Genomic DNA, 13964 nt, shown 5'->3' with positions numbered 1-13964 from the left:
ATTCAAAGCATGGAGCATGTTTTTTGTTTTTTAAGATAAAGTGTTTTACTTGGCATTGGCTATTTAAAGTGCAAACTACCTTTGGGAACTTATTTTACATTTCAGCTTTTCATTTGCTGTTTAAGGAGTCCTGCTTTCAAGATGGATGTAATTTAAAGGTAATATATTCGTTCTTTGACACAATAAAGAATAAGCTGTTTCAACTGATCCTTTGCAGAATACATTTGAAGGTTAAGTAACCGCAGCTCTCAGCTAATCCAGGGTAATCTGCTCTTACTAAATGAATGGCTATGTTCACAGCTGTAGCACACAGTATGGGTGCCTAGGAATAAAAGATTTCACATTTTGGATATATCAATTGTCTTGGAAGGAAGTCATGTATTTTATTGCTGCTGTCTGCATCATGATGAGCTTTTTGAAAGAAGTGCATAATTTTTGTCCATCTCAGTGCACTTGCATTTACCATGGCATAAGCAATGGCACTGGAACAAGGTAAGCTTTTCTTTTTTTTTCTTTTTTAAAAAATGTTACCCAGTGCAACCATAGGAAAATGGCCAATGACATTTCAAAATAAGAACCTCTAATGCCAATGATTGGTGTGAATTATGGCATTTCAAATGGTTAGTAAATTATATTAATGTGCTACAGGACTATCATAGGGAAATTGGTATTTTATATTACCTGGCACTCTTATGGTGAACTACGCGCATGGACAGGGTAGGTGGCCACAAAAATCTGATGTAATTGGATTGTATATACTGGGAAGGAGGCTGAAACTGCAGCGGGCTGAGAGAGGAATCTCTAGGAGATACACAATATAATCCTATACATGTCTATTCAGAAGCAAGTCCCATTGAGCTCAATGGGGTTTTATTCCCTGTTAAGTGAGCATGGGACTGTAGCCTTACTTGCCTGAGGAAAGTGCCCCTAGAATCTATGGGCTTATCCACATGGGAGCATTACTTTGTACTTAAGGCGCTGTTTTTACCTCCATTTTCTATTTGCACCATCTACAGTAAGGGCTCAATGCCAGCGGCAAACATTGTGTTTTCTATTCACACTGAGGGGAAGAATCAATCACACTGTTTCCTAATGACCACACCCTCTAATTTAACATTTCCGCTCCCTCTGGTTACTTGACAACCAAGCATGCTCAGTTAGTTTCATTTAAAAAAAAAAACACCCAGAAGTGTGATTATTTGTATTTGTGCTGATACAATACAGGTGAAATACAAAACTTCGTCTATGCAGCCCAGGCTTCTGGATCCAGTTCATTTTGTGCTCCCACAGCATCATTTGCAAATGTGGTGCGGCAATCCATTTACAGAAACCTGTCTCTACATAGGGATGACCCCTGCCCCCGCTACTGGAATAAAGCCAAGGTCTGAAAACCTTGAAGCAATTTGTAGCTATAGTTTCAGAACATACCTTTTATTTGATAGCTCTTTCCCCCCCAAATAGAAAGTTCAGTTAGTTGTGTTGTAGTAACTCATATGGGGCAAACTATGAGCAAAGAGCATAAAAAGCAAAACATTCTTGTATATTTTGTATTGTACATTGTTTGTTTCATTGATTTTATCTGTTTGTATTTTATCCTGTTAAGTTGCTTTGAGCCTTTTTATTTGTATAAAGTGACTAACAAATGTGATCAATAGTATTTATACATTTTATTAGCCTCTGTTAAGTGACTGAAAGAATGGATGGCCCAGCATTAAGTGTACACACACACAAAAGTGGGGGAATCCATCTGTTTAGAAATTCTAAAATGAGGCTTACAATCCACAATAGGCAATTGAAATAAAACTGCCTAGATTTTTGGATGTGGCACAGCTTCATGGAAATCATAAGAAGCTGGCTATTTTCGGAGTGCGTAGTTTGTTAAAATAATCAGCTTATCTAAGAGGACATGTTTATCATGGTCTGATCTTGTCCCATCAGAACCAATATATTTTTATTAATTTTTATGAACATTTAAAACCCTTTAATATCACAAAAATATATCTGTTAACACAACATTTGTCTTTTAACAAGTCACATCTCCTATTTGCTTACATTTACAGCTGTAAGCTGAGTCTGTCACATTTTGATCCAGTGTGCCTAAAACGTTTTTGTGAAATTAATCAAATGCCTAAAAAATAACAAGTGTCTAAATCTGAGGTCCTCTATTTGAGCTTGAGGCTCAGGCCAAATCCCTCCCACCCTCTGGTGCCACTATTGACCCTGATTATACTTTGTGAAAACAATTTGTCATCACCTCTCTCTTTTTGTTTGACATTAGGCCTGTGCTGTGCAATGATCCTGATATGTTTGAGATCCCTGTAAACGTTCCTGTGGACACTGTAAAGCTCCAGATAGAAAAGACTGTCATACGAAAGATCCCGTCGGAAGCCTTCTACTATTTGGTGGATCTCAAATACCTGTGGCTCACCTACAACTCTATAGCAAGCATTGATACTAGCAGCTTTTATAATTTAAAGCAGTTGCACGAATTGCGTCTGGATGGGAATTTGCTATCAAGTTTCCCTTGGGAATCTTTGGTTGAGATGCCTAACCTCCGAACGCTTGACTTACACAACAACCAAGTGACCAGTATTCCAGTGGAGGCTGGCAAATATCTGAGAAATCTCACTTACCTGGACATATCTAGCAACAAATTAACCTCCTTGCCTTCAGACCTCATGGATATCTGGTTTACTTTTTCTGAAACAGGATCATCCAGAAACATAGACTCCAGAAATTCAGGCTCCATAGTACAGAGGGTCATATTAGGTAAGCTGGTGGATATTGTGACATACAGGCATACCCCGCTTAAAGTAGCTTCACTTAATATAGCCTCGCTATAAAGTACATGCTCCATACTCCACCATACCCCACTTAAAGTACGCGCGTTTTGCAATAACGGACACTTTTTGGCATGACGCCGCTGCCATCTAGTGGTGATTGCGTGCAGTACAAGTGAAGATAATTGCTTCACTTTAAGTACATTTTCACTTAAAGTACACTCTCCGGTCCCATTGCGTACGTTAAAGCGGGGTATGCCTGTACTTTCTTTGAACTGCATCAGCTGGTATGTATCATAATGACTCTGTAGGCCATTTAAAATAGTTTTGTTGCCAGATTAGCCATATATTTTGGCAGTGGAGTTTCTGGCATTCTATTTCTGGCATTCTGTTCTGGCAGTTTAATTCTGGCATTCTATCACTGTGATCTTCAGTAAGATCTGAAACTTGGTTAGGATATTCTGACTATCACTCCTTTGTATGGCAGCAGCAAGGTTAACTCCACACTTCCTATGGTCTACTATGCGGACAAGTGGGAAGCACTGCTTCTCTGAGGCTTGTGACCTTTTGATGTGACCTTTGGGAAGGACGTATTGATGGCGGTGTCGCTCTATACGTGAAAGAAGGCATTGAATCCAGCAAGCTCAAAACCCCAAAAGAGGTGGACTCCTCCACAGAATCGTTGTGGGTGGTGATACCGTGCCCCAGGAGGGACTTAATACTGGGAACGATCTATCATCCCCCTGATCAAAATGCTCAGGGATACCTTGAGATGAGATATGAAATTGAGGAAGCATCCAAACTAGGAAATGTGATAGTAATGGGTGACTTCAACTACCTGGATATAGACTGGCCGCATATGTGTTCCAGTCATGACAAAGAAGCAAAATTTCTAGATATTCTAAATGACTATGCCCTAGAGCAGTTGGTCATGGAACCGACCAGAGGGATGGCAACCCTGGACTTAATCCTCAGTGGGGACCGGGACCTGGTGCAAGATGTAAGTGTTGTCGAACTGATTGGGAGCAGTGACCACAGTGCTATTAAATTAAACATACATGTAAATGGCCAACTGCCAAGAAAATCCAACACGGTCACATTTGACTTCAAAAGAGGAAACTTCACAAAAATGAGGGGATTGGTAAAAAGAAAGCTGAAAAACAAAGTCCAGAGGGTCATATCACTCGAAAATGCTTGGAAGTTGTTTAAAAACACTATATTAGAAGCTCAACTGGAGTGCATACCGCAGATCAGAAAAGGTACCGCCAGGGCCAAGAAGATGCCAGCATGGTTAACAAGCAAAGTCAAGGAAGCTCTTAGAGGCAAAAAGTCTTCCTTCAGAAAATGGAAGTCTTGTCCGAATGAAGAAAATAAAAAAGAACACAAACTCTGGCAAAAGGAATGCAAGAAGACAATAAGGGATGCTAAAAAAGAATCTGAGGAGCACATTGCTAAGAACATAAAAACCAACAACAAAAATTTCTATAAATACATTCAAAGCAGGGAGGCAATTGGACCCTTGGATGATAAGGGAGTCAAAGGCGTACTAAAGAACGATAAGGAGATTGCAGAGAAGCTAAATGAATTCTTTGCATCTGTCTTCACAGTGGAAGATATAGGGCAGATCCCTGAACCTGAACTAACATTTGCAGGAAGGGATTCTGAGGAACTGAGACAAATAGTGGTAACGGGAGACGAAGTTCTAGGCTTAATGGACAATATAAAAACTGACAAATCACCGGGCCTGGATGGCATCCGCCCGAGAGTTCTCAATGAACTCAAATGTGAAATTGCTGATCTGCTAACTAAAATATGTAACTTGTCCCTTGGGTCCTCCTCCGTGCCTGAGGACTGGAAAGTGGCAAATGTAACGCCAATATGCAAAAATGGATCCAGAGGGGATCCTGGAAATTACAGGCCAGTTAGCTTAACTCCTGTCCCTGAAAAACTGGTAGAAAGTATTATTAAAGCTAGATTAACTAAACACATAGAAGAACAGGCCTTGCTGAAGCAGAGCCATCATGGCTTCTGCAAGAGAAAGTCCTGTCTCAGTAACCTATTAGAATTCTTTGAGAGTGTCAACAAGCATATCCAGTGGACATAGTGTACTTGGACTTTCAAAAAGCATTTGATAAGGTACCTCACCAAAGACTTCTGAGGAAGCTTAGCAGTCATGGAATAAGAGGAGAGGTCCTCTTGTGGATAAGGAATTGGTTAAGAAGCAGAAAGCAGAGAGTAGGAATAAATGGACAGTTCTCCCAGTGGAGGGCTGTAGAAAGTGGAGTCCCTCAAGGATCGGATGGGACCTGTACTTTTCAACTTGTTCATTAATGACCTAGAATTAGGAGTGAGTAGTCAAGTGGCCAAGTTTGCTGATGATACTAAATTGTTCAGGGTTGTTAAAACAAAAAGGGATTGCGAAGAGCTCCAAAAAGACCTCTCCAAACTGAGTGAATGGGAAGAAAAATGGCAAATGCAATTCAATATAAACAAGTGTAAAATTATGCATATTGGAGCAAAAAATCTTAATTTCACATATAAGCTCATGGGTTCTGAACTGGCGGCGACCTACCAGGAGAGAGACCTCGGGGTTGTAGTGGACAGCATGATGAAAATGTCAACCCAGTGTGCGGCAGCTGTGAAAAAGGCAAATTCCATGCTAGGGATAATTAGGAAAGGTATTGAAAACAAAACAGCCGATATCATAATGCCGTTGTATAAATCTATGGTGTGGCTGTATTTGGAATACTGTGTACAGTTCTGGTCGCCTCATCTCAAAAAGGATATTATAGAGTTGGAAAAGGTTCAGAAGAGGGCAACCAGAATGATCAAGGGGATGGAGCGACTCCCTTACGAGGAAAGGTTGCAGCATTTGGGGCTTTTTAGTTTAGAGAAAAGGCAGGTCAGAGGAGACATGATAGAAGTGAATAAAATTATGCATGGCATTGAGAAAGTGGATAGAGAAAAGTTTTTCTCCTTCTCTCATAATACTAGAACTCGTGGACATTCAAAGAAGCTGAATGTTGGAAGATTCAGGACAGACAAAAGGAAGTACTTCTTTACTCAGCGCATAGTTAAACTGTGGAATTTGCTCCCACAAGATGCAGTAATGGCCACCAGCTTGGATGGCTTTAAAAGAAGATTAGACAAATTCATGGAGGACAGGGCTATCAATGGCTACTAGCCATGATGGCTGTGCTGTGCCACCCTAGTCAGAGGCAGCATGCTTCTGAAAACCAGTTGCCGGAAGCCTCAGGAGGGGAGAGTGTTCTCGCACTCAGGTCCTGCTTGCGGGCTTCCCCCAGGTATCTGGTTGGCCACTGTGAGAACAGGATGCTGGACTAGATGGGCCACTGGCCTGATCCAGCAGGCTCTTCTTACGTTCTTATGATGTGCTGAACAGGGATATTCAAGTCCTGACCAAAACACATCTGCAGATGTGCATAACTGTGACATGTTACTCTTAAGCATCATACTGAAATTGTCCTGACACATGATCCAGACATTCTTTTGATATGCATGTTTAGGAGAACACACACAAAAGCATATACTTTGGCATTATAACCACACATGTGCAATCTGCAACAAAATGTTGCAGTGTGAAGTGCTCCTGCTCAGGATGTCAGTTAGTTATGCTCTTTTCCAGGACATCTCCAACCTGTTTTCCTTTTTCTCTGCAAGAGTCAGTCAGTATTCCATGCCCACTGAGCATGCTGAATCTTCATTGAGCTGTTTATGGGTGCTCCTCCTAGTTTTTCCCTCTCTAAAGAATATTTGTCCTTTTGCACATGTGTTCTACATATGTGTATATTTGTGTGTGTAAACCTTGGAGTTCCACAACGCCAGCTATTATTTCCTTCTTGTGCCTGAATGGTAATGTTTAGGTAGTACAAATATGTACAAGTGTTCACATTTGAAGAATGAGCTTGCTATCTTTATATAGTAAGAATTCCCCAACTGGTCTGTAGACCACCAGTGGTCTGTGAGCTTCATTTAGGTGGTCTGTGGCATCTGATTTAAAAATTCATATTAAATTTTAATTGTATCATTACTTCTTTTGTTGTAATTGTAAAACAATACAATACGAGAACTAAAGAAGCAATAAAATTACAATTAAGCACTACAATTACTACATTGCTACAGTAAAAAGAAAAATAATTAAGTGGCCCGCCAAGACAATCAACAAGTGGTCCATGGTAAAAAAACGTTTGGGGGCCACTATTATATAGGGTGTCCAGATTCCAAAGTTGCCTGTGCAGGTGACTTTCACAGACAACCTAGGTAGTACTAATAGCAGTTCAGTACAGGACACAGTTCCTTTCAGAGTTGGAACAGAACACTAATTCCTGAATGCTCCACTTTCAAGATAGTACTCTATGACTTTTTAAAATCACTTCTGAGCTTCTCCTTGGGCTTGATTCTTCTCTCACACTATCTTATCATAGCTGATTGCTCTTCATTCTGATTCAGTATTAGGTACCTCCTCACAAATTATCTAGTTTTCCATGTAAATCTGGCAATGCCAAAAGATCTCATGCATTTCCAATTCTAAAATAAAACTCAGTATTGGAAATTCTGGGAGTAGTTTAAGATTCTTTGTGATGTTTCTGCACAAGGAAGCTGCTGTTCAAAAGTCCTGCATTATAGACTAATATATTGAATCAGCTACAGTAGAGATTCATTACTAGAATGTCATTTTTGTCCCTCCTTTTCCCTACTTAGAAGGGTCTACTGTTTCTGAATTTCTGTGCCAGGCTTTTCAGCAATCTTCAGGCCTGCACGAGTTTAAAAGGTGTTTGCTGGTGCCCTAGAAGAACTGGAATTAAAGGTCTTGTAATGGTGACCTTAAAAGTTTGCAACAAGCCCTAGGAAAACACAGTTTGCAGGGAGGGATATAGGACTATTGTCACCATGGACAGGGAATGGGAAGGAATGGGTGTGTGTGGAAAGACAAGGCTTAGGGGGTTGCAGGGGCTTGGCTGTTGGGAGGTGCCTGGGCCCATTGTTCTTTCAGGGATGTCATTGGGAGCACAATGGGATCTAAATTTTGGAATGGGCTATAAAAGGTACAATGGGATAATTATCTGTTTTGTTTTTCCTTTGGGAAAACAAGTCATTAGTGGAGTGGTTTCTGAAAGGCGTCTGGCTGGCCACTGTGGAAAACAGGATGGTAGATTGGATAGGGCATTTGACTGATCCAATAAAGTTCTTCCTATGTTCTTAGCTGTTACATGTTTGGGTCAAGCTCTTAAAAAGTAATGTTACGTATCTAACTATTGATAAAAATGATGCACAAGAAATGGACAATCTTTCTCTTTCTTTGGTTCTTTATGGTCCCGTATTTCAATCACACAAATGTCTCATTCAGACAGAAGGGAATTTTAAAAAGTACAATGTTGTGCTCTCTGTCTATATTAGAATTTTCCACCTAAACTCTTCAGAATGCTGTATCTGACTCGCAACATTATAAGGGGAAGGACCATAGCTCTGTAGTGGAGCATCTGCCTTGTATGCAGAAGGTCTCAGGTTTAATCCCAGCATCTCCAGGTAGGGCTGGTAGGGACTTCTGCCTGAAACCCTGGAGAGCCACTGCCAGTCAGTGTAGGTAATGCTGAGCTAGATGAACCAGTAGTCTGTCTCAGTATAAGGCAGATTCCTATCTTTCTCGGAGAAGGTGTTTAGCAGTAACTATAGGCTAATCTGACATTTTTCTTTCCCATCCCTGCTGAGGAACTGGCTGCTAACAAATATAAACAGCATACATGCTGAGGAAAGATGTAGGTAAGATAGCTGCAATTTGGGAAATGTAGTAGATTTGCTTCATATCCTCCCAAAGCTGCTTGTGCAAGTTTGGAAACTGAAGGAGGAAGATCAACCTTGTTGTGCTGTTCTAGTCTGCTAAATTGCAATGCTGGCAAGACTATGAGTGTACTATTCTTCTGTTTTAAGGTTTGCAGGACAATCCATGGTATTGTGACTGTCAGATTTCCAGGCTAATTGAATTTTCCAAAATTGTGGACACCACTGTTCTGCTTCTGGACCCTTTTGTGGCTTGCAGTGGACCTGAGAGCTTGGCTGGGATCTTGTTTCAAAGAGCAGAGCTGGAACAGTGCTTGAAACCATCAGTCATGACTTCAGCTACAAAGATAATCTCCCCCCTAGGAAGCAATGTCCTACTACGCTGTGATGCAACTGGCTATCCCACCCCACAACTCACCTGGATTAGGTCAAACAGTGTACTGGTGAATTCTACAGGTATGTATTCTCAAGAAAAGATAGATTGGAGGTTATCTGTCTTTGAGTTGACAATGACCTGTAAGATCATTGAGAGCCATTCTGGTGTAGTAGTTAAAGTGGTTGACTAGGATAACCCAGATTCAAATCTCTACTCATTGGAGTAGACTTGTCCAGTCACTGTAGCCCTCTTCATGTGATACTCGTGTGCAGAGAGTGTGGTGAAAGGGACTGCAGGGACATGAATTTGGCTTCTAACTTCTGCACTGGGAAGGCTCCCTGCACGATTTAGAACCTGATCGCCCAGAGTTCTAAATTATCCAGGAATCCCTACACGTAGAGAAGGCTTCTTACTGCAGAACTTTACACAGTGATGGTAGGGGCACAAGCAGCAGCACGACTTAGGGGGCAAGGCTAAACACACCCCTTTCACAAGGCTTGCCCTCTACATGTGAATAATACATAGAGCAGGCTTATCTTTTCGTCTAATCTCCTTCACGGGATAAAATGGGGAATGGAAAACCATTTCCTACATTTCAAACTCCTTGGAAGAACAGGGTATAGATGTAATCAATAAAATAGTAGCACAGAGAAAATGAAAAACAGGAAGTCCCCTCCCCCAGTTTTTGCCTAGATCCATTCAAATGATGTGAAAACAGGTCCTATAACATGCAGATCTAGAGGCCAAGCAGAAACAAACATTGCACTTCTGTTTTGGAAGCAACTTTCATGCACACTTTTTTGATAAAATTATGGATTTGAAACTTTAGTTTTGAGCACAAATAAAATTGCATTTGAAGTCAGAATTAAACACAGGGAGTAGTGACCACTCAGTGAATAGTCATCTTGGGACTCCACATCTTTCTGACCTCTGTGTCTTGGGACCAAACCATATATGGCCTTAATTGCATAGTTCTGTCCTTTAGTGCAAGGTTTTAAATTCATAAATGGCCTGCATATGTTTTCCCATCCAGACTGGGACCTTGGGGGGAGGTGTTATGGAGACCTTTAACTATTTATCCCCTGCCACACTGACCCACCATGGATCCTAGGTATGTGCTGATGAATGGCTTCCAAGCCATCACCAAGGTCACCACTCCCCAGAAATCTATCTCTCATCAAGATATGGGTTAGGCTCACCTCCCTCTTCCGGTTGTTCCTGCCTCTTGCCCAGGAATCAATCCAGTCAACTCAATCACACAATCAAACAAATATAAAGGGGATAGTGTTCTCGCACTCATAATTTCTGAAGAAACTCGCAAAGAGGAGATTCTCTTCAGTGGCATCCCTTTAGTGGTGACCCAAAAAAAGCATTCCAAGAAATATGGCTACTATCTCCCAAACTTGCCATATTAGAATATTATTTGATTTTAGGCTTTTCTAAAATTGTGATTCGGAGTCCTGCCATGTTTCATTTTGGATCTTTTGATTTGATCATAGGGCCAACGTGGATTTTGTGCCATACAGCTAATTTCACATACCCAAGACAGATTTACAGTCCACCCCTGAACATATTTGTTTGGAATTAAGTCCCATTGAATCCAATGGGTTTTGGATTACAAGAGGATATATTGCAGGAGAAATGTCTCTTGTAATATGGTGCCTGATCAATTATGATTGAACTAGACTGAAGGGTTTTTAACTGATTAACAATGTTTAACTTTTTAAAGTTTTTAATTATTAACTAAATGTTGCTGCCCTATGAAGAAGTTCCTTCTCATTTGAAATGGTTGTTCTAGTACCACAAACAGCACACTAATGTGGTACAACTACCGCTACTTTGTGTTCAGTTTACCATTCTTACTTGCACTAAATTCTTTTCCAGTTATTCAAGAAAGTCCAGGTGAAGGTGTAAGATGGTCCATCATCAGCTTGACAGGCATTTCCTACAAGGATGCAGGTGACTACAGGTGCAAGGCCAAAAATTTGGTGGGAATGTCAGAAGCTTCTGTTATGGTCACTGTTGTCAGTGTTGTCACCACAACTGTTTCTCCACGAAAGTATGGGAAAAAGACTGGAGCAGAACAGCAAAACACCACCCAGGAGGAGATCAAACAAGAATCTTTAAATGCAACCACCTCTTCTATTCCAGTATTGCCTACAACTACCTCTTCTCCTCTAACAGTGGCTACTACTGAAAGGCCTACAACTGAAACAACCAGTGACAACAAACAACCCAAGACTATGCCTGATGGAAAAAATAATTCCAAATCAATTTCAAATGGAAGCAAAGAACAGCCAGGTGATATTAGCAAGAAGGATGATGGGGCATCACTCAGTGCAGCAACAGCAGTTGAAAAAACCATTGTGGTAAAAAACCTAAGAGCAATTCTTAAAACTGAAGAAAGAGTGACCTTAATGTGGAAAACTGCCAATGCTACTGGCAACTCTGCTCTGACTGTGTTGTATTCAAAGTATGGGGAGAAAGACATGCTGCCACTGAGCACAGACCCCACAAAAAACAAAGTCACAATAGATGGTTTGGAACCCAATACACAGTATATGGCCTGCATCTGTCCCAAAGGTATTCCACCTACAAAAGACCAATGCATCATTTTCTCCACTGATGGAATTAGTGTGGAAGATGATGCTCAGACTTCCATTTTGCTGGTAGCTAGTGGGGTGGCCTGTGCAATTGTTTTACTGTTAATACTTTTCTTACTATATAAACTCTTAATGCTTCACAGGAAACCAAAATGTATTAGAGAAGATGACCTTGCAAAAGAGACTTACATCAAATTTGAAACCCTTTCCCTTAAACAACGTTCAGTGGGAGCAGGTGGTGATCTCTGGGCTTGTTGGAACACCGATGAATCAGAAAGACTATTGCTTTGTTCTAGGTCAAGTATGGATTCTCAGATGATCTTCAAAAGCGAAGGTTCAAGGTCAGAGTATCTCTGCTGACTCTGGGTGTTCAGTGGACCATCTGAAGACACCTATTGGGGGACAGGGGAGTGACTGCAGGCTTGTTTCTGATATTAGATCAGTGCCAGTTATAAAATGTGAGCATCAAGGAGCAGCACTGACTAGCAGCCAAAGTCTTTAGTGGTGGAACATGCAGAGAGGAAAAGATGGCTTTTCAAAAGCTAACATTTTGGAACTTTTAAAATTATTTTTGAAGCAATTCTGCCTGATTTATATTCTCTGCCTTTTTATTAATTTGCTATTGTTTAAACAAAATATTTTGTGTGAAACATATACCATCAAGTCAAGTTATCCATTGCTATCCATGTTCCTTGCTTTTATATAAACTAAATTTAGGATAATAGATATTAATTTTTTTTGCTCAGTTAAAATAAAAATGTTAGATTTCTGTGCTTGAACACTTGAAAGATAAAGGGCCACAATCCAGCACAACCCATTGAAATCAGCATGGGCTCATTTGTTTAATTCTGTTTTTGAATTTTGAGCAAGATGTCTGGTGATAAACATGTGGTTCAAAATAATGCCAAGTTGTGATATGTAGTTAGCCAAAGCTGAAGTTAGGAGGTTGGATCCTGACTTCGCTACATGTTTAAGTCCCATTGATTTCAGTGCAATGTAATAACTAACTTACAGAGCAATCCAACTCATGGGAAGCCAGTGGAAGGGGTGCTAGGTCCACAACATCCAGTTGCCGTTTGGGAGCTTCTGGGCTGGCTGCATGCAGGCTCAGCCAGGAGCTGTATGTCGGGACCCAAAAATAAAAGCTGACTCTCACAAACACCCCTACTGGGGAGTAAGCTCTCTCCATAGACTTTCATTGTAATTATTTTCTTAGATGAACCTTTCTCTCAGCTTAACTTTGGCCTAGAACAGGACTCACAGGAGTGCTCTGAATGGGAGTTAGATGTTGTGTAAGCCCCCCTGGCCCCTCCTCTGACACATCCCCAGAACACCCCTTTTTCAGGCCTTATGCTGGCTTCCACCAACACCTCTTCTGCCAGGCTGGGCTTCCCTGGTGAACCCCTACCTGGATCAGCAGGGTCTTGGCTCTGCTGTGCCTGAGCCGGGGTGAGGGGCTTCTGCTGGCAGAACCTGGCTGAGCCGGAACCCTGCTAGCTCAGCCAGGGGTTCCCCATATCCAACTCCCGTCAGCCCGGTGTAAATACAAGTTGGATTGCGCCCTTAGTGTGGATCCAACCCACCTAGCCAAAATTCATGACTTTTTTTTTTCTTTGTGAGAAATAATGAATAAGCAACTTACGATAGATACATTTGGAAGAAGCTTTATCTGCATTATGAATTTAAGGTAAGGATTAGTATACATAATATTGTAAGATACAAGTGACTTGTTACAAAGCGCTTTTGTGACTACATACATGTATAATAGCCTTCCCCAACTTAGAGCCCTCCAGATGTTTTGGATTCCAACTCCCATCAGTCTCAGCCAGCATCATCGTGCTGGCTGGAGTTTAAGGGAGTTATAGTTGGTTGGTGACAGCTGGGGTAGGAAATGGCTACAGTAATATATTCCTAACTTTACACTGTAATCCAGGTTAGAAGTGACCTGGATATAAGGAGATAAGGAGATATAAGAAGAGGTCAAGGTAAATTTGGTCAAGCACCCTTTCCCCATCAGTGTCCATCCAGATGCCTCAAGGAAGCACATAGTAGGGCATGTTTGTTTAAGGGATTTATATTCCACTTTTGGAATAGATCTTCCACAAAGCTGCTTAGACTATTTTAAAATACAAGTCCATTGCTTAAAACCTTTTGAAACACAGTTGGCAACAATGAACAACATGAAAACCATCAGCATAAAACATAATTCAGCCACACCTTAGTTAACTACCTTCATTTGTGCCTTCCTCCCATCAAAAACTTTTAAGGAAATAGTTGGGGGCCTACCTAATCTACAGGAATTAAGAAAATAAGAAGAGGCTGCTGGATCAGATCAATGGCTTATCTAGTCCAGCATCCTGTTCTCACAGTGGCCAACCAGATTTCCATGGGAATTCTACGAGCAGG

At 41.0% G+C, this 13964-nt stretch overlaps 1 protein-coding gene across 2 annotated transcripts; it reads left to right on the top strand.

Moving 5' to 3' along the window:
* Window positions 1-103: 103 nt before the first annotated feature.
* Window positions 104-12351, top strand: LRIT3 (leucine rich repeat, Ig-like and transmembrane domains 3). Of its 2 annotated transcripts, none has more exons than XM_061584490.1 (4): window positions 104-158; window positions 2279-2769; window positions 8730-9035; window positions 10840-12351. In XM_061584490.1, exons 2-4 carry the CDS (start codon window positions 2304-2306, stop codon window positions 11916-11918), a joined length of 1851 nt encoding a protein of 616 aa, XP_061440474.1. In that variant the 5' UTR covers window positions 104-158; window positions 2279-2303; the 3' UTR covers window positions 11919-12351. The 2 variants fall into 2 exon arrangements, with proteins under 2 accessions (XP_061440474.1, XP_061440473.1); XM_061584489.1 differs by lacking the exon at window positions 104-158 and adding an exon at window positions 377-492.
* Window positions 12352-13964: the final 1613 nt, after the last annotated feature.

Source organism: Rhineura floridana, chromosome 9, assembly GCF_030035675.1.
Source record: "Rhineura floridana isolate rRhiFlo1 chromosome 9, rRhiFlo1.hap2, whole genome shotgun sequence".
Lineage (NCBI taxonomy): Eukaryota > Metazoa > Chordata > Lepidosauria > Squamata > Rhineuridae > Rhineura > Rhineura floridana.
This window is presented reverse-complemented; position numbering and strand designations above follow the sequence as displayed.